General features: G+C 45.1%; 1 protein-coding gene across 3 annotated transcripts in view; it reads right to left on the minus strand.

Moving 5' to 3' along the window:
• Positions 1 to 26477, minus strand: part of Adgrb3 (adhesion G protein-coupled receptor B3) — a 527596-nt gene that overhangs the window by 321784 nt on the left and 179335 nt on the right. For all 3 annotated transcript variants that reach the window (XM_070010769.1, XM_070010770.1, XM_070010771.1), the window contains 4 exons: positions 23542 to 23703; positions 18900 to 19064; positions 9475 to 9639; positions 8710 to 8874 (listed from right to left, as the gene is read on the minus strand). In XM_070010769.1, coding sequence (XP_069866870.1) covers positions 8710 to 8874; positions 9475 to 9639; positions 18900 to 19064; positions 23542 to 23703 — 657 coding nt within the window. The remainder of the gene's footprint in view (positions 1 to 8709; positions 8875 to 9474; positions 9640 to 18899; positions 19065 to 23541; positions 23704 to 26477) is intronic.

Raw genomic sequence — 26477 nt, forward strand, 5'->3', positions numbered from 1 at the left:
GCTCAGGCCACTCTCTGTATGCCAACAAAACCAATTATTGTCCGGCAATAGGCAAGACTCCTGTATTTTTATCTTAGCAAAAAGCAATTGCAGCCCTGTTCCTCAGCCCGGAGAGCTCACTGCTCTCCACAGCACAAGGATGTAAAAACTCATTTGGAAGATACAACTGTACTTGAAGTCACAAGTATGCAGTTAGCAAGCTCCCTTAAAACAAGGTAGCAATTACCTAGTGATTAGCTGTTAATCTGTCTATTCAAACTGATTTTCTGTCTCTTAAAAATAGCAGAAATTATACAGGGCTTAAATCAATTTGATGTGGAAAATTAGTTTTCACCTCATATGCTAGAATTTCATCATTAAAGAGAAATTGATTCTAAACTGGAGAGCTGAAATGCAGGAAGAGACAAAAGTATGTGCTATTCATGACCTTACATTGAGAATTTTACCTGCTGCAAATCAGGAATTACTATGTTTTGCAGCCTCTTAGAAAGTTCATTGAAAGAATAGCAAAATTCAATTTTGAAAAATAATTCCAAGTAACTGCCAAGAACGTTATTTATTTGTCTAGTTATTTAGTTAACTAGTGACAGTTCTGAGGCTTGAACTCAGGCCCTTATGTTCTTATTAGCTTCTGTTGCCCAAGACTGGTACTCTACCACGTAAGCCACACTCCACTTCTGACTTTTTGTTGGCTAAGTAGAGATAAGAGTCTGGGGCTTTGTCTGCTTGGGCTGGCTCCAAGCCCGATTCCAGCCTCCTGCATAACTGTGATTACAGCAGGGCCCCACCAGTGCCTTGATCAGTTTGATACAGGAGCTACTCAAGAGCAGGCTTGAAGGTTCATTTACATCCCTTTGTGTATTATTTTAGGAGCTTCCAAGGAGAATGGTAATCCTTGGCCTTCTTCAGCAGGACCATAGGTGGATGATGATGACCTGGGGACACAGGGAGCGGCAGGTGGGTGGACAGTGATGGGGACAGGGGTGAGTGGGAGGGGTGGATAGGGATGAGGACAGGGGTGGGCGAGAGGGGTGGACGGTGATGGGGATAGGAATGGTGGGAGGGGTGGACGGTGGTGGGGACAGGGGTGTGCGGGAGGGGTGGATGGTGGTGGGGACAGGGGTGGGTTGGAGGGGTGGACAGTGATAGGGAAGGGGTGGGTGGGGAGGTGTGGACATGGCAGAAGATGTCTCCATGAGGGTGGAGATGACTGGCTGCAGGAGGACATCCATCCGTCCCTCTGTCTGTCTGCCTGAGGCTCCAGCATCATCATCGTGAACAAATCAGGGACCTATCCCAGCAAGACAGGTTCATCTGGTCTCTCCTGGCAATGCAGTCAATAGGACTGAGATTTGAGGACAGTAAAGACACTTGCAGAAACTTACATAATCTAATACATCAACTATTTCAAAGAAAGATAATGCTCCAAATTATAGGTGCCAATTAAAAGGTATATGTGATTTGAAAAATTCATCCAATTAAAAAAATACACCCAGAAATTTGAAAGAGGAAATGATCCTAAAGTGTTGGCACTCCTATCTTAGTCAGGGCAGACTTTTACGAGCACGTGATCACACCTATGACACAGAATGAAATGTTCACAGGACCCTGTCACCGGCTGTGTCCATCTAGCTGTGGCATGGAGTATGGGTGTGAGACTTTCAGTGAGGTGAGCGGAGCTCACAGGAGCTGACTGGAGAACTCGTGAGAACACACAGTGAGAGCAGCAGTCCGCTTCGTTGGAGTTTGACGGTGAGAGGAAGGAGGCAAGACCAGGGGTGTCTCCTTGAGATCCTCCGCAATCAGCTGAGAGAAGGGACACAGGCTGACAGCCTGCAGACAGCCGCGTCTGGAAACGACGTCATAAAACCCAGCCAGAGGTGGGTCTGCTCTGCTGTTACGCACTGTCGCAGGCATGTGCTGCACGTGGAACCTGTCCTTCTATCCCAGAAAACCACTGGGAGGCAGGGGGAATCTTAGGATCCAGGCACTGAGCTGGTCAAGTCATGGAAAGCTATGAAGGATTCCTGTACATTTGTCACATGATGAAGGCCACTGAATCATTCAGGGACAATCATCAGACAAGCCATGCAGAGGTAGAACATGTGGCTGGAGAGACAAAGGGTACACACACTGCTGCTTCATAACTGCCATCGGCTACCATGTTTTATCATTCATCCCAGAAGCAATGGCAGATGCCAGACGTGACTCCCTCCTGTATGGAAGGCCTCTAGGCAAAGCCTAAGCACTGCCAGGCTCCACAGTACATGTCGCATGATCCACAGAGCCCCCTCTAGGAAGTGGCAAGAGGAGAGGAATGGGGATGGTAGAGGGAGGGAGGGGGGTCCCAGGGCGGGGCCCAGGCTGAGTGGGCAGTGTAGGGAAGGCACCCGGCCTCTCTCACATGGGAAGATGGCGGTCATGGTGTCTGCACACAGGGGATGTACGCTGCAGCCAGAGAAGAGTGCGGGGGAGGCAGGTGATCCACGGCTTGTGGTTTGCAATGAGAAACGCCACAGGTTAACAGTTACCTTTACTGTCTCAGAGATTGCTGAAGACAAAAATGGGTTGCACTAATTAAATTGTATTTTTACTTCCATAATTTAAAAAATTGATGCATAGTTCCTGAAATGTATTGTTCATTTTATAAAGTGAGATAAAAGAAAGAAATCATAATAGGAATGTTTCTCTACTTTTCTTCTCAATTGAAAAATAATCCACATGTTGCCAGTATTTCTAAATTAGACAAAGTCGGGTATTAGAAGGTTACTATGAAATTTCCTTTTGAAATTTTTGTCATGACAGAAGCTGTGAGAATTCTCTCATCTGATGAACAATCTGATCAGAAAAATTGTGAAAACAATTATCTCCACAGCAACAGGCCTGCGTACGGCACAGGCTGCACTGTCTGTCCACCCGGTCATGCAGAACTTGCTTCAGCCTCTGAAGTTCAGCCCTGAAGACTCCAAGGCCTGGCTCTGGAACCAAAGACCGGGCGGGCTAGGCAGTGCTCTTAGGGGAGGGCTGTGTGCTCTCCAATGTCAATATTGGCTAAGCTGGGCTGACACACCCCCTCCCTCAAGGTGGGGGGGGTCTTGATATGCCCCATCTGTACAGAACATCTGAAATGATTTGTTTTCAGAAGACATCTGAGAACATTCAATACAAAAATAAACTCACTACGTGGTGCCACCTGCTGTCGATGCTGGGCTCATTGATCGGAGGTGAACCGGTATGAACAGTGCACTGTGACATTGTTTATAATGTTCAAAGCGTATCTGCTGAAGACAAGCTGGAACTGTAAAAACTCTGCAGAAGCCAACACTTCCTCACAAAGCTTCTGGATTGCCACCTGACCACAGAAATCATCGTGACTCTAACGGAATGGCAGGAGCTTTGAAAAGCACGAGCTAAGATGGACTTTGTGATTTGGAATAAAAAAGGTGAAGCTGATGTCTACTGCAGGCAAATAGTTCAGTGTGGATCTGTGTGAGATTGAACAATGAACATTTCATTGGATACATCTGAATTTCTAATGGTAAGTTCACCCTTGACATGCAGTAGTATGCATAATTATTACCTTGTGGGGTGCTTGCAGCTTATGCTTGTGATCCTAGTTCCTCTGGAAGCCAAGATCTGAGGATGCAGGTGCGAAGCCAGAAAGGACCATGAGAAACTTACCTTCAACTAACCTGCATAGAACTGGAAGTGGAGCTCTCAGTGGTAGAATGCCAGCCTTGGGCAAAAAGTTAAGTGAGCATGGCTCACACTTGGAATCCTAGCTACTCAGGAGGCTGAGACTGGAGGATCATGGTTCAAAGCCAATCCAGGCAGGAAAGTCCATGACACGCTTATTTCCACTTAACTACCAAAGAAAGCCAGAAGTGGAGCTGTGGCTCAAGTGGCAGAGTGCTAACTTTGAGCAAAACAACTCAGAGAGAGCTGAGTTCAAACACCAGGGCTGGCATACACGTGCATGTGTGCACACACACAGAACCAAATGAGAGCCCAAGGCCCTGAGTTCACACACACACACACACACACACACACACACACACACACACACATACACACACACACACACACACACTTATCACACTTGTCTCTAACAAAGAAAACATTTTCACTGGAGATGACCTACCCCAAGTACTCTACGTAGGACCTGATGTGCAAGAAAATCCATGTGCACCAAGACCTCCAACTTTCCCCATACCCTGCCTTCACACTATAGATGGTGTGGAACATTCTCCATGTGGGCACAGTACTAGCACCGTGCTGGGAGCACTCTGCACATGGGCACAGCACTAGCACAGTGCTGGGGGTACTCTGCACATGGGCATAGCACTAGCACCATGCTGGGAGCACTCTGCACATGGGCATAGCACTAGCACTGTGCTGGGGGTACTTTGCACATGGGCACAGCACTAGCACCATGCTGGTGGTACTCTGCATATGGCACAGCACTAGCACCATGTGGGGAGCACTCTGTGGCAAGGAGCTCCTGCCAGGAGAGAGGTGCTGCTGACGTGGCAACAGGACCACAGATCTGCTTCCCCTGCTTCTGTGCAACAGAACAAGTGTGAACTGCAGAGCTGGGCATTGCTGGAGCATAGCTAACCACCCTTGATTCCCAACTAGTCAACAACCCCCTCTCCTTCCCCAGCTGGGAAGAGAGGTCATTTTGCTTGACACAGTTCTTCACAAAGACATGGACCAGACCATCTCTATTTCGATGGCCATGGTGGGGGGGGGGGCAGTGCCTTTTCATTTGCAAAGAACCACAACTAAAATAAAACTTTACTATCCTACTAAGCAGGGTGTCAGCTTCCACGGGCAGATCCTGGCTCCTTCCACTTCCTGGTTTATTTGATCACATCGTTGTTACTATTCGTTGTGTTGTTTCACTTTGATAGGTCATGACAACCCCATGTAGGGTCTACACATCACCCCCATGGCCATCACTGGCAGCCTGTGAGACATGAAGATTCATGGCCCCCAACTAAATCAACAGAACCAGAGTAAGGAAGGATCTGGCCAGGAGGGCATTCCCGCAAGCACTTGCGATGATTTTGAAGCAGCATTGTTTTGGAGAATGAGAAGAGTAGGAATATAAAGGAAGCAAGCTTTGTGATTCTTACTACCAAGGAAACAGAAAAGCAAATTACTCAGAAATAAGCTGAAGTCTCTGTTGGTATCTAGAAATGAAGCTGTTTGAAAGGCATCACACAGAGGTGGAGAGCTCTTAAATGCCATTTGTCTTGAGATTTCAGTGTGCATGAATGTGTGTGTGTGCATGTGTGTGTGTGTGTGTGTGTGTGTATCACATTTACTAGATTACAGTGTACCACATCCTGACATCAAAGTACTAGAGTGTAAAAGATGTAACTTGGATTCCCAACAGCACTGCTGTCCTCCACAGGTGTACATTTAGACATAAAAGTCAGAACCGTCGCTACATCCTCGGACCAGACTGCCACTGCTTGGCACATGCATGATGTGGCAATCTTACTTTGCAGGTTTTCCTAAGTGGCTCAGCCAGCAGAATTTACTTAACATTTGCAGACAAAGCAACTGTGGTTCCAAGAAGAGAAATGTTATTTATAAATCAAATGTAATATTTACCTGGAAGTGGTCAATTCCAACTTAGCAATTAATGACTACAGAGTGATAGATCTTAGAGAGGTGTGTAAACAGCAAGTGTGTCCCTGGGTGCAGACAGGGAAGTCCAGGGAGACAGAGTGAATGTGAGCCCAGCCAGCAGTGACACTTGCTTACTAAATAATTTTAACCAGGAAAAATAATTTTAAAATAGTATGCTTCACATTGTGGCGATTTCACAAAACCAGTAAAAATTATTACCGTCCAACTGTTTTAACTGCCACAGCCTCAGGGTGAGCAACAGAATTGAGATTAATGTGACCATTATTTAGTGAGCTTGACCACTTTAAAAATTGGGCACTTAATTATCTTCCCTTTAGCTATTCTATTTTCCAACTAGCAGTGTTCTTAAAAATAAATTTTTCATCCCTCTCTCATTCTCTTTTCTCATGAAGACAAAAGGAATCTTATTTGTGTCAATGATGCTATTTCAATATCCTTTTTATCCCTTTACCCCAATAAGAAATCATATCTTGAGAAGTTTTATTTAGTTTTCATGAGTAAATCTAGATAATTAATCATTTTTTCATTAATTTTGAGAACAAAGAGGTAGGTATATTTTATTTCTCCTTGACATGAGTGGGTCTCTTATGTTGCATTAAAATTAAGTGAGGCATAAAAATAAATAGTAGATGCACCCAGAAACTGCAAGAAAAATTGAGAATGAACAGGATTAAAAATAATACTAGAAGAAAAATAATGTTTTAAAGGAAACATATGCTGAGGCTTTGTTATTGACAAAAAAAGGAAAATGCCTTAGTAAATATTGTGGTAATTTGCAAGCTTTCTGAGTTATATTGTTAATGAGTAAATCTGAAGCAAGTTAATGGTTGAAATTAGGAACTCTACCCTGCTACTCACTAAAGTACTATGCAGAAACTACAGAAAACAAAATCAGGCTTAGAACTCAGTGTAGAACTCAGTTGGCAGAGCTGCACTAGAGCGAAAAAGCTAAGGAGCAGCATACCAACTCTGAGTTCAACCTCCGCTACTGTCAGTCAGGATTCTATTCTGTGCTGTCAGGCATTGGAATGGGTAGCCAGGGCTGTGGTGGCTAACACAATCCATGTTAATGTAAAAGTGTCAGATGATAACACATTCAGAAGTCTGCATAAGCAGACCTGCATAAGCAGTATTCTGTAATGTATCTGTGCTAATTCAAGAATTTAGTTTCATTATGAGACAATTTTTATCTTCAAAATAATTATTGGTCCTTTTCAAATCACATTATTGGAAAGGGGAAAATAAATATGTAAGAAATGTTTTCAGTTTTATGTGATCACTTTTAACCTGTCTTAAATCATAAAAGCCCACAGACAGGCTTAGCTGGAAAGGCGGCACATGTTCTTTCTGGTAAGCAGATTTGTAAGTTGTTTTTCAAACAGCAGGTGGCAGTCTTCGTAAGTGTGATTGCATTTGGGCTATCTTCACCTGTGCACATGAAGCAGGATTTTAGAATGTGGAAGAACCTCAGGAGATAGGAGTGGTTTAAATACTTCAAGTATTAAAAGGGTCTTGTTTAATCACACTTTACTGTTCTCAGGAAATGTCTCTCTTGAAAAAAATACATGTTTTTGCTTGACACTTGTTCATTTTTGTGGAGCAGCACAGGGATTTCATTGTGATACCTGCACTGTTTTCCCACTTACTCAAACTCTACATGCTGCTTATTTCTCACCACTCTCAATTCACATGGCCTGGAGAATTAATAAACTTAATTGTAGAGCTCAAGCTCAAAGAAAATCTGCTGACACGTAGCTCCTCCTAGAGTCCAGCTGCTGTTGGTATTCTTGCTGCTGAACTGGGAAGCATTTTTAGAATTCTGATTATGCACAATGACAAAGTTTTGATTTCTGAGTGCCTCTTAGAATAACCTAGTTTCTATAAATGGATATGGTCATGTTAGAGGCAGGAGTATCTGGCTTCTGAACTAGAAAGGAGCCCCACGGATGTGCAGGCAGCTGGGTCTCCTATTACCCATGCATCTGGACAGCCAAGGATATGCAGCCTGGACCACAGAGCTCAGATCTACTAAATGCAGCCCATGTGTCTACATCTCCTTATGAAATCTTAAGAGCTCATCCTGTTATCCATTTAGTATGTTCACAGCATTTTTGGTTATGGTATTATACTAAAATTACAATTACTGAATTTTCTGTGTGTCATGAATATTTCACAGCATGCATATTTCTTTTTACTGTAGGTACTAGGGTCTGAGCTCAAGACTTCATGATCTTGCTTGGCTTTTCTGCACAAGGCTGGCATCCTACTCCATGAGCCATACCTCAACATCTGGCTTATTCTTTGCTAACTGGAGATAGGAGTCTCACTGACTTTTGTGTTCAGGCTATCATTGAAACCTGATCCTCAAATCTCAGCCTCCCAAGTAGCTAGGACTACAGGTGTGAGCCACTGGGACCCAGCTTGGTGTATGCATGTGTTTAAGAAGAAATCTGTCTTCCACATCATAGAAATCTGTTCACTATAGTCTGACCATTTCTAATCTTGCATTCTTTGTAGTGCTATGTGTAAAATCTCCCCCCCCCCCCCCCCAGGGCTGAGGACCGATCCCAGGGCCTTGCACTCGCCAGGCGGGCACCCTTCCGCTGGGCTAAACTCCCAGCCCCTATATGTAAAATCTTCTAATGCAGCATTATTTCATGTCTTTCATTAGCAATTGAGTAGCTACTTTTGTTTTAAAAACGTTTCTTGTTTGAATTTTCTTTTACAGTGGAAAAATGTGGAAAGGGACATAAATGGAGAGTTCCAGGTCATTCTTTAAGGTGAGATTAATTGATTAGTGTTAGAGACCAAGCGTTCGGATTTCCACAGCGTTGTTTTATCTTCTAGGTTACCTGATGCTGTCCTGTGGCTGTGTAGATGACTGTCTGGGACCACGGGTCTGCGCGGCCCCTGCGCCTGAGCCCCCATCTCTTACCGGGGCACCTCTGACCCGGGCGCCTCTGACCCGGGCGCCTCTAACCCGGGCGCCTCTGACCCGGGCGCCTCTTTCTTACCCGGGCGCCTCTGACCCGGGCGCCTCTTTCTTACCCGGGCACCTCTGCTCACTGCAGCGCCGCACTTCTTCGCCCGCGCCGTCGCACTGCTGCCCCGTGACCGCAGCCCCCTGGCAGGTCCGGACCCTTCGCTCCCAGCCGCCGTCGCAGGACCTGGAGCACCCGCTCCAGTGACCCCACTGGTTCCACTGGCCATTGGCTGAAAGACAGGGGTCATGGTCAGTGGAGCACGCCGCCCCCGGAAGCGCATGCCACACACGGGGTCAGCCTGAGACCCGCCCACTGCTTCTCCGGAAGTGCCTGCCACATACGGGGCCAGCCTGAGACCCGCCCACTGCTTCTCCGGAAGTGCCTGCCACATACGGAGTCAGCATGAGACCCGCCCACTGTCACCCGGAAGCGCCTGCCACATGGGGTCAGCCTCAGCACCGCATACTGCCACCCGGAAGTGCCTGCCACACACGGGGTCAGCCCGAGGCCTGCCCGCTGTCCGTCCCTTCAGCTTTGGTCCGCGGGTCCCCAGGGTGATGTTCCGAGTCCTTCTCGGCCCGTGGATGGCTGTGCACAGCCGCTCTCCAGTTCTTTCCTCTCTGACAAGTTCAGCGCCCATTAACTCTGTTCATCTCTGAATCTCAACTCCTGACTATGGTGTATAGAACGGGCTTGGTACAACCCCCGTCATGTATACACACCCCCCCCCACATGCACATACACCCCCCCACACACACACACCTTACTCCATGACTGTGGCGCGCCTGGTGGCGCCCTCATCCCCTCACCCCCGCAGGCCCAGCCTCACCTGTGCACTCTGGGTTGTAGCACTCTCTGCTCTCGGCCCAGGGCCCACGGCACTCGGAGCCCCCGTGAGCCGCGGCTGTGCACTGCCGGCTTCTCTGCTGCGTCCCGTTCGAGCACGTGACAGAGCACTGGCTCCATGAACTCCACTCCTGCCACTGTCCATCGACTACCCGGGCAGAGAGAGAGGGAGAGAGAGAGTCATTCAGTGCAGTTCTGCAGCACAAGGTAAGATCACCTTTGCAGTGAACGTGTCAACAGATTCACAATTGAAAACTGCCAGGTCATCCTGGCATGAGATTTTACTACTGCGCCCCGAATTACTGCCACCTGCTTTCTCACACCTATTTTTTTAGTACCCACAGTATCTATTTTGATTCGCTTCTCTCTTTTTTCAAAAAAAAAAAAATTCAGCATTTAAAATGTACACTCCCTTGAGCTAGGCCTTAGAACATTGGACAGTAAATTAAATACTGAGCAGTTCAACAGAGAAGTTACATTTGAGAAAAGGAATCCCTAAAAATAAGTTAGTTACATGCTAAATAAGGCAATTATAGAGTGTGTTGCCAAGATTGATTTCAGAACGCTGTGAGAGAAGAGCTCAGAAGAGCTGAGTGCTTTCCCTCACGAAAACTGAGGTTTCAGCAATCAGGCGAACACTGGGAAAACTGAGAGACAAGGCCTGCTGCTGAGGAAGCAGGAGCACATGCAGGGATGGAAGGAAGGCCAGTGCCAGTGGACTCCAGAGAGGCCCAGCATCGAAGGGCTTTGGTTGGCTTCTTTGAGAATTTTGGCCGCTGTACTCATTAAGGAGCCAGGACATGTCTTAATGCATGAGTCCGTGATCACATCTAGTAGTGGGTAGAGAGGAAAAGGTCTGAGGTAGGGCTGGGATATCTGGTGAGATTGGAAAGCTACCGAGGAAGGATGGAGGGGAACTCCAAAAGAATCGTCTCAAGAAACAAAGCCAGTGATCAAGTAACGGACCCACTCGCAGTGCTGATCACAGCAGTTCACAAGGCTGTGGAGCCTGGCTTGTCTTTACAGATTCACTTAACCATCACTCATTTAATCAAATGATTTTGATAATCTGTTAGTTAGAAGACATGGTGATGCATGTTAATTAAAAATAAAGGAAAGTAGACACAAGTTCCAACTTCAAGATCGTAATATTAAGGACATCAGGTGATAAGAGAAAGGTCAAAGCTAAAAACATATTTTGTGTCTAATAGTGTAGAGACAGGATCACCTTAGCCCAAGCTGGCCTTGAACACACAATCCTCCTGGCTTAGCCTCTTGAGAACAGGGATTAGAGGTGAGCACCACCACTCTCAAGAGCAAACACATGTCATAGGCAGTGTTCAGGGCTTTTCGGACAGAGAAAATCTGTTTGGGGAGCAGATAGTATGGGAATAAAGTGAGACCAAATAGTTCAGACAAAGGAAATGACACGACCAAAGGCCAATGCTACAAACAGAAGTGAGCGAAGGACGCAGTATAAAACACCTGCTAAGAGCAAACAATCTCGCATGTGTTATGAAAGCCCTAGAACGTAGCCATCTTAGCTTTCCCAAAGATTTTCCATGGTAGAAAGGCTGTTTGATCATAGGTAAAAGAGAATTTACCATATTCCAAAGTTCTGACATAAGCTAATGCTGCTATAAAACAACACAACAACTAAAAACCCTGTCCAAGCAAAGCAGAGGCTGGCAGAATCTGAGGAAAGACTTTCAACCTAATTTCAAAGCTTTGTGTGTAGCTATTACATGGTAGGTTGTTTAATAGCTATCTAGCTGTACTTAATAAACCTTTTCTGAGATTAAAAATCACAAAATGCCACTCTGATCATTGCATTCATGTAATTTTAGCATCTGACTTTATTAAAAATATCTGATAAAATCTGTAGCCAATGTAGCATATGTACCAGACAGAAAAAGTTCTAGTAAATTAGTAGAACATTATAAACCATCAACTTACTGAATAGAAGTGCAACTTTCTTTTCAAAGATAAGTCTCATAATAAAGCCTACATTACAAATCTTTGTTATTCTAAGACATATGAGAAGGGTTTGCAACAATGAGATTCATACCCTGAACATCACAAAATAGTTGGCAAAGAAATGTGCAAGCATGTATATTACTGAAAGCATCCAAAAAGCAATGTGCAGATAAATTAAATGATGCCAGCCTAATCTAAGTTGATAAAAGAAGAAAGGAACTGTGTTGTGTCCTTGAATGTTTTGGGTTGCAATGCCTTTTACCTCTGATTTGTCACAAGTGTAGAAGTAACATGCACTGGCTAAGGGAGGGCAGGTTGAAATGCACAAACCCAATGTGGATTCTGGAGAAAGGACAGCTTGGCAGTTTGTAGTTTTGTAAGGATCGAGAAAAGACTGCTGAAATGAAATTAGGGAAAAAAGGAGGAAAAAAACCCCATGTTTTACTCCCTAGGCTTTTTCCTGAGGGATGACTTTGCTTCACCATCAGTGAAACAAAAATATAAGGTCTTAAATTCATATATCTGTAGTATTCGTTGTTCAATCCTTTTTGATAATGTGTATATTTTACATCTTGTCTAAAGCTCAACAATAAATTGATATTTGGCTCCTGAGTATAATTTGATATTAAATACCACTGGGACATCATGGAAATATTTGGGATATGAAGTTTTGTTTACAGTCAACTACATAAAGAATTAATAAAACTGAAGATGCATCTGGTGGGTGATATTTTTTGCTATTGTACTTAAAATTGAAAATTTGAAAGTCGTTTTATTGAGCATTAACTGCAGACAACAGGAAGACAGTGAGATGATGGAGATAAGAGGAGGTCAGCTCCAGCAGGCCTTGTACCCGAATCCCAGATTGCTAGGAAAAGCAAGCAGAGGAATCACTCATATGCAGCTCTGGGCAAACGCTGAGATCTAGCAAGCTGTGTGTGTCTGGGGAAAGAGAGAAAGCTGGGGACACTGGAAAGATGGGATCAGATGGCATGCAAAAGAAATTATAGGATTCTGTTGACCTTGTGTAACAAAGGAGACGTAGATCTACAAGAGGGTTTTAATGCAGAAAAATGACATAGTTTATCCTTTTACATTTATTTGAAAACAATCTTGCTGTTGTGTATTCAGTGCTTTGTGCAGGGGCCAGGATACTGTGAAAAACTAGGATTCCATGTTGCTGTCAACTTAGGTAGTGGAAGCTACAATTGTTTCAGAAACATGAAGATGAATTTGTGTTACTCTCTAGATGCACAGATGATAAGTTGCAGGGAGGGTGTGAAGAAAAATAGAATCAGGTTTACTGAACTATTATATTAGTGTTCAAATAAATAGGGAAAGATATTCAGCCCAGAAACCAAGGTGTCAGGTTTTATGATATTGTTTTAGACATAGTACAGACTGTAGAATTAAACAGAATTTGTTGCAAATTGTGCGTCTATGGTTTAAAACAAATTCAGAGACTTGACTACTTGTTTACAGTAAACTAACTACACCTCCAAGAATTTACATAGACTGAAAATGACATAGGAATCCAAAAGAAAGTGGAAGCAGCCATGGTTATGTCAAATAAGACAGCTTCCAAACTGGAAGCAGCAAAATGAACAAAGAAGGTCCTGTACAATGATGAAGGGACCTATCAGCAAGAAGAAATAGCAATTCTGAATATTTATCCAATAACAGACCACCCAAACCAATGCTAAATATTATAGGCATAAAGGAGGTGAATTCAAATACAGTAAGAGTTGGGGACTCCAACACCCTTATTTTTGGAAAATCAACAAGAAACAGCAGTGTTAACTTGTCCTTGGGCCACATAGAAACAACAGACAGCTATGTGCTATGCGCCCCGGAGCCTTTGATCCTCTGCTGCAGAAAACTTACCCTCCTCTGCTCAGAGAGTAAGCTCTAGGACAGCATGTGTCGCCAGACAAAGCTCAAGAATTCAAGCTGTGTTGAGCCATGAATATCTTGTCTACCTACAATGTAATAACTAGAAACCATTGATTTACAAAGCCACCCAGCCTTGGAAATTATACCAACAGATATAAATTAAACCCCTTACTTTTGAAAAGCCAATGGACTAAGGAATAAGAAAGATCTTAAAATAGTCTTGAAACAAATGGAATTGGAGGTACAGCCTACATTACATAAAAGACAGGACCAAAGAAGTTTACAGAAATCAATGCCTATATATAAATGGCAGAGGACCCATCTGGAGCAGACAGCCTATCACCACATCCCAAGACTCCAAAGAAATGAGAACAAGCCAAAATCAAATTTAGTAGAAGAAAAAAAGTCAGAAAAACAATACATTATTTTATTTAAAGAGACTAAAAAGCAATATACAATGTCAAAGATAATATAAAAAGCAAAGATTTGGTTCCTTAAAAAGACAAACAAAATAGATAAACCATTAGTTGGATGATAAAGAAGACTCAAATCAATGAAATCAGAGACCAAATGGGAGACATTAGAGGGGACACCACATAAATAAAAAAGAATCATTGGAAGTTATTAAGAATCATATGTCGACAAACCTCATGACACATGGACACATGAACAAATCCCTGGACACAAATATCTTCCCATGTGTGAGTCATGAGGAAATAGAAAATCTGAACAGACCAATAACAAGTAATGCCATTGGATCAAGAACGAAAATTCTCCAGTAATAAAAGACAAGATGATATCACTTGAGTTTGGCTAAACAAATGAACTGCCAAGATGAGGAGGTAGTGAAGTGGCAGAGCTCTGGCCTAGCAAGGGCATCATCTGAAGATGATCTTAGATACAGAAAACCTCACGGACAATAGCTGAAATCCTAATGGAAATAACTAATTCAGAAAAGTTGTGGGACACAAACACATCACGTAAAAATCCTTAGTGCTGTTACATACCAATACCAAAGTATCTGAACAAGAAATCAAGAGAGTAATTCTATTTCTAATAGCTACCAAACAACATCAACAATAACAACGAAAACCCTAGGATAAATTTAACTGAAGAGGCAAAAGATCTTTACAATGAGAACAGTAGCATACTTGTGAAAGAAATTGAAGAGGAAACAGACAACACAATGGAGGGACATCCAGAATTCATGGGGTGAAAGAATCATTATTATGACAAATATACATAAAACCCAAGGTAGCCTACAAATTCAATACAAACTATTAAAAACACTAATGGAATTCTTCACAGAATGGGAAGAAACACCGTTAATGTTGAGCTAGAGGTACTCTCAGTACTCAAAGCAATATTGAGCAAAAAGAACAAAGCAGGTGGCATTGCTCAGGTGAGTTCCAGTACAGTGCTGACCTGTAGGAATCAAGAGGCAAGAAAGCCACCCCCTCATCCACTGCAGGGGACAGGACAGAACTCCCAGGAGTAAACCCACAGATCTATGGCCAACTAAGAATTCAAGAACGTGAATTCCAGAAAGGACAGCCTTTTCAATAAATAGTTCTGGAAAAACTATATTCATACACAGAAGAATGAAATCAGACTCTTACCTCTCATCAAAGTCAACTCCAAATATATTAAATTTTTTTAATGTAAGACCTAAAGCTGTTGAATATGGTGTTGCTTGCTTGTCTTTAATCTCAGTAACTGAGAGGCTGAGACCGGAGGACTAGAAGTTCAAGGTCAACCCAGAATACAGTGTAAAGCTCTGTCTCAAAAATAAACAAAATGGCCAGATATGGAGGTACTAATCTGTAATCTCAGCTACTCAGATGGCAGAGATAAGACATTGGCAGTTCAAGACCAACCCTGTGCAAAAGACACATTCCTATCTAGAAAAAAGAAAGAAATTAAGTACAAAACCAAAACTGTAAGTAAAGCAAAAGGCCTGAGGACATGATTTACACAGGAAAGAGTGCTTGCCTAGCAGGCACAAGACTGTAACTACAAAAAGATAAACACAACAAGAAGAAAACAAAAACAATAAAACTACTAAGAAAAAGTAGGGAACGTTCAGATCATTAGAATGGGCAAGAAGTTTTAGACTAGACCCCAAGCTCCAAAGACAGGAAAATCAAAATGTCTGAATGTGACTGCCTTGAACTGCAGAGTAGGGACATCTGCAAACTGCACACAGTGGGCAGGAAACAGCACACAGTGAAGTGCTACACCAGTGTGGGTAAGGAATTCCTAAAACTAAGGATCGAGCAGGAAAATGGAGAGCAAACCGGAAGAGACAAGGTACCACTTGGCACACGCTGCACTATAACATGCAGTTCCTTCTACGCTAAGCAGGTTAGAGAAAACACTTCCTTGGGACTTTTCAACTCTTCTTCATTTGTCATAAATACATGCTGCTGGTATGATTTTTGTGTGCTATCTTTCAATTTAAAAACTCCAAATGCCCATTGCATTCAGAGTCATTCTACAAGGGGGCAGGATGGGGGGTGTTAGGAATAGAAAACGGAATGGCTGTGTCTAGAAGCAAGAGGAAAGCCAGTGATCAGACTGTATCCACTGTATGCTGATGTCACGTGACACAGGTGACCCTTCACTGCAGCAATGTGGCAAGGTGGCTCTGCACCCAGACAGCCAACAGGACAAAAGGCCATTGCGTGGCCCTCACCCCACCAGATACCCGGAGATGAAACCATGCTCAGCGTGGATCACAACTGCCCTCTTCTGGAACCCACTGGGGAGCATGGGTCCCTCTCCCCCTCCAGGGTAGAACATGGTCAGAGGAAGGGAGGAGAGAGCCCTGTGAAGCTCCCCAGTCACTGTTTCAGTGATGGTAGGGGTACTGGCCAGCTCCGATCCGCAGGGCGCCGGGTAGCCAGGGGCCTGGGAAGAGCTCTTCAGAAGGCAACAGATGAAGAACAGAATCCCTGCTTTCTACCTGCAGGGTTAAAATCACTTAAATTCCCCATTGTTTTTAAAAGCAAAATTGGACACATAAAAAGGGGTCGTGGTAAGGTTCAAAAGGACTTAAAGAAGCTGGCAAGGGAATTACGAAGTTGAAATGATGGAAAATAGTAAAAATAAAACAAGCCAACATGAATAAAGACACAAAAGTGCAAAAATCTTACAACCTTGGAGTTGGAAGATGACCATTATAATGTTTAAAAATCCAAAATGAAGAAAAAAAATGCCATACAAGAGAGGAGAAGGTTAAGAGGTAAAATTCAAATCAATTAAAAGGCAGGCTAATGAGGCCGCAGGTTAACAAGGCCGGATTTGTGTGTCAGATGTTCACAAGGCTGTGCAGAGACAAGTGCGGGCTTTGAGGCAAGATCAGGTGAAGGTCAGGCCTCTTTGCACTGACAGCCTGTACCAGACAGGCTCCCTGCAGAGGGCCATGCCAGACACCTCACACCTGAGGTCAGCCACGTGGAAATCTATTGCTCTAAAAACAGAGCCATTTGCATCTGGGATTGTCCTGGGAGCTCCTGCCTCTCTCAGCAACAGGCAGGCCTACAGGAATGTGTTTCTCAAGTGGGGTGCCAGCCCAGATAGACATGCCAGGAGGGGAATCCCCCAGCTTTTGACAGAGCCAGGGGAAGGGTGATAACCTGACCTTCGTCCAGTCTCTTAGTATCGTAATCCTCATACAAATCTTGATAAACCTCCTCCACTTTATATCAAATTTGATATATGCATGGTACCCTCACCTAATTTTAATCATAGGGGCCCTAGGACATAAAAGTTTAATAAACATTAACTTCATTTCACAAATGTTGCCTAAGTAAATATTTCCAATTGAGTATTGCAACTGAAATCAAATTCACTGGTTCTGAATTCCAGACCACGTTTCCCCACTAAAATTACATTTAAACTAAACCTTTTCTCCCTATAACACCTAGTTACATTTAGCTTTGCATATTTCAGTGTGCAAATGGGACTTGGTGACACAGGTGTTTCATTATTTCAGTCTTGTGTCTGTTACATGACTGTTACGAAGCTGCTTTACCCTCTCATTTGCAGTTTATCAATATATAGCACACAACATCACCTCAAAGACACAAGTAAGAGCCACAGTAAAACCCACAAATTAACAAATATATTTTTCCTGGCTAAATAGTTGAGTCATAGAATTGTCCCCATACCCTATAACAGCCAATCCCGAACAAAGTTCCTTTTGTTAAATTTTTCCCTAAATCACATCAAAGAAGTTGGATTCCTAAATAAGTCTCTTTCCACACTTGAACTGACAGCACAGTTTCCTAGGCTGGTTTTTCCACACCACCAAGAGTAAAAAACTCACCTTATGATCCAGGCAAGTGCTGGGTGGACAGCACCAATAAAATAAGACAATGCTGTGCTGTGATTTACCCAATTTGCAATTCACTGAGTTCTGTCACTCGCAGTAACTTTGTCCTCTCAACTGTCCTATGTGCTCAGAAATACCATGTACACATATTTTGGAAGAGTAAACAAGGATCTGCAGTACATGTCTGGAGTTATGTGTGTGTGCACGGGCATGTGCATGTATATGTTTGTATGTCCTTATGTGAATCACACCCTTCTTCAGCACATTAATTCATCACTAAACAGATGTAGAAAATGTGTGTGCTATCCCAGCTACTCAGGAGGCTGAGATCTGAGGATCATGGTTCAAAGCTAGCCCGGGCAGGGAATTCCGTGAAACTCGGGAACTATGGTACCGTGATGGTGGGGTGCCTGCACAGAGGGGTCTGTGCGCGAGCTTCCTGGTTCCTTGCTTGGGCGCCCTGTCCTGGGGTGTATTCGGTGCGCAGTCTGGGATGCATGGCAGCGGCTGGGGTCAGGGCTGGGGCGGAGGGTTGAGGGAGGAGGACAGGGCATGCATGCATGCGTGCGGAAGGTGGAGTCTGTGTCCCCGCGGCCCCCTGCCGTCACTCCCCGGCTGCCATCTGGTTCTCTGCAGACAGGCACGCGTCCGTCTGTCCATCTGTGGCTGGGTGTGCACCTCTGCATGTGCGCATTCTGCCCATGGTTTCTGAAAGTCTTGAGCACAGAGGCGGACCGCGCGCCGGCTACAGCCGCGTGTCCACGTTGGGACACATCCTGACGGCCGCGGGGGCCTGTCCACGGGGAGAGGAGCGGCTGGGCCTGTGCGCGGGGAGGGCCGCCGGGAGATGGCCCAGGCCTGTGCGCCGGGAGAGGAGCGGCTGGGCCTGTGCGCGGGGCTGCAGGCAGGCCAGCAGGCAGGCCAGGCCCGGTCCTGAGGAATGGAGGTCAAGGCCTGGGCTGTGCGGGGCGGGCCGTGTCCCTGCCCCAGTGTGCGGCGTGCGGAGCACGCGTGGAAACCAAGGCCATGGTGCGAGGCCGGCGACCACGATGAGGGTCCTGAACCCAGGATCCCCGAGGGCACGCGGGCTGAGCGCCTGGGAAACGTGGGTGCGCGTCCACGGAAGTCCCAGCACGGTGACCACGGGCGGGGACAGGGCGGGCGGGGACGGGGAGGAAGGACGGGGAGGACGGGGTGCTCACCCGGGCAGAGCGCGATGTTGCACGGCTTGTGGTGCGTCTCTGGGCCCTCGCACGGGCGGCCCCCGTACTGTGGTGGCGAGCAGGCCCGCGTGCGTGTGCGCTGGCCGCGGCCGCAGGTGAAGGAGCAGAGGCTCCAGGGCGACCACTCCTCCCAGACGCCGTGCACTGCAACAGAGAGGGCAGGCAGTCACACCGCGCGGCCGGCCGCCCGCGCCCGCGCCCTGCATCCCTCTGGCCCCAACCCCACATCCCGCGCCCGCACCCCACAGACCCAAACTCCTCACCCCATCGGCCCGTACCCTGCATCCCCTCCAGCCCGAACCCTGCACCCAGCACCCTACACCCTACACCCGCACCACGCACCCCATGCCCGCGGCGCCCGGAGCCCAGGAAAGCAGAAAAGGGCTGGCTGTGCATGCGCCATGCGCCTTCGAACCAGTGGCCTTCGGTAACCAGTTGCCTTCTTTGCCCAGCACGCAGGATCCCATGCCAGGGTCCCATCCGCCAGGCTGGCTTAACCCTTCCAGGCCATCAAAGTCAGACATTAAAAACCACCAGCCAATGGGGGACACCCTTAATGCTGAGGGTTCGGGTTTCTAATACATCTTGAACCCTGGGTTTTGTGAAATCCCAAAGGGTTTTCTTTCTGAACTCCCTCCCCTGGCCTTCCACCAGGGAGCAGGGTCTCTTCAGTGACAGGCCAGACCCTTCTCCCCTCTCCCCTCTCCTCCTCCCTCTTCCCTTCATCCCTCCCCTCCCTTCCTCCCTCTTCTCTTTATCCCTCTCCCCTCCCCTCCTCTCCCCCTCTCCTTCTCTCTCCCCCTCCCCTCCTCTCTTCCCACCTCCATACACGCAGGGCACCCGCGGCTGGCGCAGTGCAGGGGAGCACAGGGCTCCTGCCCTGGAAGCCGCCCACCTCCACCCCAGCCTCTAACACACTCAGAAACCCTGCAGCCCACACGAGCGTGAACATAACTACACGCTACATTCCAGCAGAAATGAAATATAATTCTCATTTCATCACCATAAACACCGCCAGCCAAGGTGGAGGTCTTTTACCAAATATCAATTCAAACATTAGATCTCTTCTTTGAACCCCCAAACTACTGCTCTCACCCCAAGTCTCAGTGCTTGGGCGAGTGGGCATAGCATCGCACATGTATTACTAATAGAAGAGCTCGGGCCTTAGTGTATGCTCTGAGAAGTTTAAGACTTCAAACTTCTGAATAAGAAGGGGAGTGAAAACGAATGGTAGAAAATGACAACAGAATCTCTTTGGTGGCGTGTGCACAATTCCACACGACAGGAGTCATGGGAGAAATCATAATATTTCTAGCCTCTTCTTCATTTAGATTCCAGCCAACATGATATTGAAAAGCTTAAGTCTAGCTAATTAACAATTGCATTGCTGCATGCAGCTTTTTTTTTCCTTTTTGGTGAGATTACTTAGCATTCACTGGACATGCTAAACATTTTTTTAAGGTTACATGTTCTCAATAAATGAATCTGCACTTAACCCACAATGTACAATAATAATATACTATCCAGTGAAAAAAAGCCTTTTTAAAGTAATATGAGTCACACATGAAACCTCACCTCATATTATTTTAATAAGGCTTTTTTTCACTGGATAGTATATTATTAATGATTTGTTCTTGTGGGTACTACTAAATTGGTAGAAATTTATAGTACTACTTTATAATGGAGACACGTGAGATTCATAATATGCTAAAGATTAGAAGTTCTCATTGTAATAGAAAAATTATTATATAAGGTCTTTTATTCTTCAGTAAAATATGGAAATCTCTCTGGTGGATGCAAAATTTGGTACCAATGACCCCCTGGCACTGAAATCACATTCACCCACTTCACAGTGCTCTTCGCCTCTGGCCTGGCCATGCCGCCCCGTGTCTTTATCCTGCTGAGCAGATAATTTGCACAGAACACACCCAACAGGCCGCCTGCAGATGTGCCATACGCATATGCGCGTGCTCTGATTTAGCTGGGCCAGAGGTGAGGCGCTCCCATGAGGGGAAGGGTGTTCAGTGGGAGCAGGGTGTGCAGGGTGTGAGCTCTGCCAGGCTGTGCAGAGCTGGGGGGCTGCCGTCCCCGGCCAGGCCACTGCCCGCAGTAACACGGATATCATCTGCAGACACGTCTGGAAGAAGGCCAGGTGTGCTAGACACCGAGGGGTGCAGCCAGGGACCCCACCAAGCTCACACCGTGAGGGACCAGCAAGCACCACGCCTGGCCCAGCAGGACCACAATGCCCAGGGACTGCGCAGATGCAGAACCTGGAGCTGGCCACAAATGCAAACGGGAGGATGCACACTCTTGAGGTATGGCCCTCTGCTACATTCAACTTCATTTATCCTCTACTCTCCTTCTCTGAGTAAGAGCTGCTGACGAGGAGAAAACTGTCAAAGCAAAAACTGCAAATGCCCAGCATCTTAGGATCCATAGGCAAAGTAAGAGAGTGTGATTAGATGTAACACTATTGATTAATCATTGAGCATGCAAATTATAGTAATACTTAAATATAAGCAAGCTCCAGTGTCATCATTGCATTTGTTCTGTGGATTATGATTTTAATATTGAAATTTGTCTTTTTCTTATGCCACTGTCTTTAATTAAATGCCAAAGAGATTAGTTTCACAGAGTCTGAGACAGTTACTCATTCATGTCTCAGTTATGTGGAGAGAAATTTATTATTTTATAAAGGAGTTTACATTGTTTAAGATAATATTTCAATTTTAAACTATTTTTAAATTTCACTTGTTCCTAATTTTCGGGACACATTAGATTGACAAACAAGTGAAAGTTGACTCAGGATGGCAGATAACAAAAGTATTGAGCACTGAATATGCCATAACAAGACAATGACCATTTGCCAGAAACCTGACTTGCTATAACTGGATTCCTTGAATACATTTTTAAAAGAAGGAAGTTATCAAGTTATTTTTCATATTTGGAAAATTAAAAATAAATCAACAAGACTAACCTCTTTAATTGAGCAAATTGAGCTATAAGAATGATTTAGATGTAAGCTTCTCTTATCAACATTATGCAACTTAATTTAGAAAGACAAAAACTTCATGTATATGAAAGCAAAAATTAACTAGTAGTTATATACATTTCTTCTGTAGAGGTAAAGTTAAGAAGTTTAGAAAGCAAAGAAATCTATACACAAAGTATAATCTCAGTTTAAAACAATTTTGTCCATGTGGTAGGCCTAGAACTAGGGCTTGAACTCAGGGCCTAGGCAATGTCCCTTAGCTGAGGTGCTCAAGATTTTTGCTCTACCACTTGATCCACACCTCCACTTTCAGACCTTTTCTGGTTTTGAATCTCGATTCTCAGATCTCAGCCTTCTGAGTAGCTAGGAGTTTAGGGGTGAGCCACCAGTGCCTGGCTCATTTACTGTCCTGTTTTCAGAGGTATTAATTATTGATCTTTTCTTGATATTACATATTTTCCCCCTCAGAGCCTTTGGTTGTATGTTTAATTTTGCCATCATCTACTGCTCATCTTGTTTCTTACTTCTGCTATCAAGGGACTACCTGCCTCGTTCCATCATGCTGCTTACTGTTCTGTCACCAAGTCCTGCTTTGATTTCCTCCAGTTTCTCTACTGGGATAAATACATTAAACATAAAATTTACTATCAAAGCCATTTTAGTGTATAATCCAGTCAGGTCTTTAGGGAGCTTCATACATCTGTGAAACCGAGTCTCAGAACCTCCTTATTTTGTACATCTGAAACTCAGTACCTATTAAACAACTCCTTTAAACTTATGTGTAATGGATCACATTGACTATCTGCTAGGAAGCTAGGCCTGCCCTCATTCATCCATGCCATTACTTGAGCCACAGCTCCATTTCCAGCTTTTTTGTGATTAACTGGAGATTAAAAAACAAAAACAAAAACTCATGGACTTTTCCTGCCAGGGCTGGCTTCAGAGTGCAATCCTCATATCTCAGCCTCCCTAGTAGCTAGGATTACAGCCCGACCACCAGCCCCTGTCTTTACACTTTTTTTAATCAAGTGCAGAATCTGCAAATGGAGATCACCCAAAACTGTATGCATGCCTTAGTTGACAATCTCTTTCCAAGGGCTCCATAAAGATTGCACACGCACTAAGGGAAAGCGCACAATCCCCAGCCATGGAATGCTCAGGCAAAAATACAGGCCTGGCCAGACACTAGTGGCTCAGACCTGTAATCCCAGCAGCTCCAAGACTGAGATCTGAATATCAGTCCCGCAGAAAAAACACCAAGTCTCTTATCTCCAGTTAACCAGCAAAAAGCCAGAAGTGAAGGTACGGCTGGTAGAGAGACAGCCTTGAGTGAAACTGCTAAGGGACAACCGCCAGGCCCTGAGCACGAGGCCCAGGGTCACATAAATAAAATGAAATGAAGTAAAATAACTAAAAGGAAGTGAACTAAAGGAAAATAAAACACAAGGGAGACAGCTGAGGTGACGCTATTAGAAGAGGTAAATAAGAAACTGGCATCTGCAGTGGGAGGCCACACGCAGCAGTGCGGCCGAGGCGTGGTGACAATGTCAGAGGGAATGAGCAAGGCGCACAGGTGAGGCATGACACAGTTCAAGCACATCCACAGGGAGGTACTGCTAACACTACCTGGACAGAGGGCAGTGTTATTGCAAACCCGTGACTCTCTTAACGGACCGCTGCAGTGAGTCCCGAAAGGTGAGACACAAGTTCTGGTTCGCACCTGCGACCCTTGACCGCAAGTCACAGAGCACGGGCTCCACGGAGACCAGTCCTCCACGCCAGATTCACCTGCGTGCGAGACAACAGACAAGCGTGAGACACCACCGCCCACCACCACCCCCCAGGGCATCACTGTACCACACGTGACATTGTGACATGCTTGAATAAGCCAAAAGCAAAATTATGACAGTACAGCAAATAGACAAGGAAAACATTTTAGAGGTAACCCGCCTTAAGGAGGGGTCCACACCATGCGATACAAAGACCTGTATGTGCCATGACCTTGGTGACAAAACCCTCCACAACTACCCTGCTGTGTGTGTGGACGCTAGGCGGGCTCTCGTCACGTGTCAGGAAGGGTGACAGCGGAGGGCATCTCACTCTGCTGGCGTAGGGTGCTGTACTTGGGTGGCAAGAAGCAGCAGCTACATCTGTGCCCCTGCTGTTCCGGTGCACAGGAATGGCTGTGCCCTGCCCTGGAAGTCCCCTGCATAGCTCCCTTCTGACGTGACCCACAGGGGAGCTGAGGGCTGGAGTCTGTTTGTAGGGTACTGTGAGGAACACTGATACGTTTGTCTAGTCAATAGTTTACTGTGGGTGAGACTCCTTTTTCAGCCTGTAATAGCTACTTGTTTTATAGTAACCTATTAAAGTCCTCCTGCTGCTGATTCCTCATGATCTCAGGTAGAGAAGTAGGATTTTTAAAATTGGAAACAAACAAAAATTCCTCAATATGTATTAACTTGTGAGGGAAGGGAAGTGTACTCCACATAGGGCTCTGAGAAGCCAACAGGTGTCTGCATGCTCTCCCGCAGCTCGCGTCTGGCCAATCTCCTGCTCTCTGTGAACACTGAGTCAGGGCTCCAAGGGTGTTAAGAGTTCCAGATGCCATCGCTGGGGGCTGCTACTGCTCTTCTGGTGTCAGGACCAGGGCAGACTTTTACAACTGATTCCAACAGTTGCTACTGTTGTCCTCAAATTCAACTGGGTTTTACTTGGAGCAGGAACTCTTTAAGTTAGCCAGGTATTTACTGGCTGGGAAAAAACTGTACAGGTGAGGTGTTTCTGAGAACTTTAGTCCACTGATGATAGAGACCAGGGAGTGAACTTTGTTTCAGAGATTCTGTCTAGATTTTGCCTCTGAAATACAATTCAAAGGATACCAATGATAATCGGCCTTCTCTTTTCCTTTTTAGAGTAAATGACATGGGAGTCCTCGTATGTGCTACTCAAGGGCAAGCTAGGCCAAACATGGATACTCTCAAAGACAGGAGTTTGGCCCAGTCTGTGACTCTCTTGTGCAAAGGAGAGAGCCAGCTAATAGAAAGCATACTCCTGAGGAAGGGGTCAATCTCACATCTGGCGAAATCTGCTGAACTGGAAGCTGAGGCAGCTCCCACGTGAGCACCAGTCCACGGACACCCTTGGGTCTGAGCATTCGCTCCGTGTAGCACTATGCACGCAGAGGCATGAGTGCTGGCTCACTGAAGAACGGATGCTCAGCACACGAAGCAGGGCTCTCCTTAACACCGTGAACTATGTAAAGCTTAAAAGTTCTTCCTTGATCATGCCTCAGTTTCTGTCCTATTTTACCTGGACACATTTATGTGTAACTAACTTCCTGCGTGTGCTTGGCTGATGACACAAGCCTACTTGGAAGACAGGTTTCATAATTGGTTCTTTTACATCCGATTATATTCCTGCCAGACAGAAAAATCTTCATTTCAATAAGGCCAATGGTAGGACAATGTTTGAAAAAAGTAGCCACATACATATATATGTATATGTGTACTGTGTATATTTAGCAATGAAAATTTGAGGTTCAAGTTAGAAAAAATATAATGTGTTTTTAATGATTTCCAACCTGTTGTAATGAAGTTACATGAAATATAAATATTATGATTTTATGATATTGATTAAGAGCCAGAAAATTAAGAGCAATGTGAGTTCTCTAATAAGTGAAATGACAAAGGTTATGAATAAAATTAGCTTCATTTGCCACAGAACAATTATACTTTTCTGCTCTCACTGTTATCATGACACAAAAACATATTTGAATTAAACCAACTGAAGAGCTAGGCTCAATACATACTTTTAAACGGACTTTTGTGTCCATGTGGCACATTCTGTGCCACTGTGAGTATCTTGCCCTGCATTAGGCTGAGCGGGGAGGCTGGACCGTGGAGGCTTACTCGCATGATGCTGCTTCCCTAACACCAAAGCTTCTTGTTGAACAAATGAATAGATGGAACTGAATTAAATTCTGCCACTGTAATTGTGGTCTACCTACCAAAATTATTTCATTCTAATGCAAAGGCTACCTTTTCAGGTGGTATTTTCCATCAGTATTTCTTAATGCTATGCTTCTTCCTTATCCGAAGTGTAGAAGCCCTGCCGTTGGAATTCACTGGTTTATGGTGGAACACAGCTCAGGCATCTTAAAGACGTGTATTTGTGAAGTATTCAACGATATGTAGAGGGCACAGAGCAGACTGTGCCGCACAGGTTTCCTGGGAGATGTCAGATGCACTGGAGCCTTCCCCGCCTCTTAGAGATGTCGTGGGTGCAGGGGAGGCATCAGACTCTGTCCCAGGAGGAGCCAACGGGAAAGTTCTGCACATGCAAGGTCTGTGTTTGGCGGGAAGCTACTGAATGTCCTGAGCTTGTGACATTACCAAAATACTTTATCCCTGTGAACGTCTCCAATCAAATGGGATGTATCTAGTTCCCAGTGGGCCTGTATTATGCAAAATAATGTGTGTGAGTGCATTTTAGCACACAAACAAGATGTTAATATAACATGTTGCCAGTATGTTAAGGGAATGGGATTAGAAACACACAAT

The sequence above is a fragment of the Dipodomys merriami genome, unplaced genomic scaffold, assembly GCF_024711535.1.
Source record: "Dipodomys merriami isolate MVZ:Mamm:240054 unplaced genomic scaffold, mDipMer1.0.p SCAF_8, whole genome shotgun sequence".
Taxonomy (NCBI): domain Eukaryota; kingdom Metazoa; phylum Chordata; class Mammalia; order Rodentia; family Heteromyidae; genus Dipodomys; species Dipodomys merriami.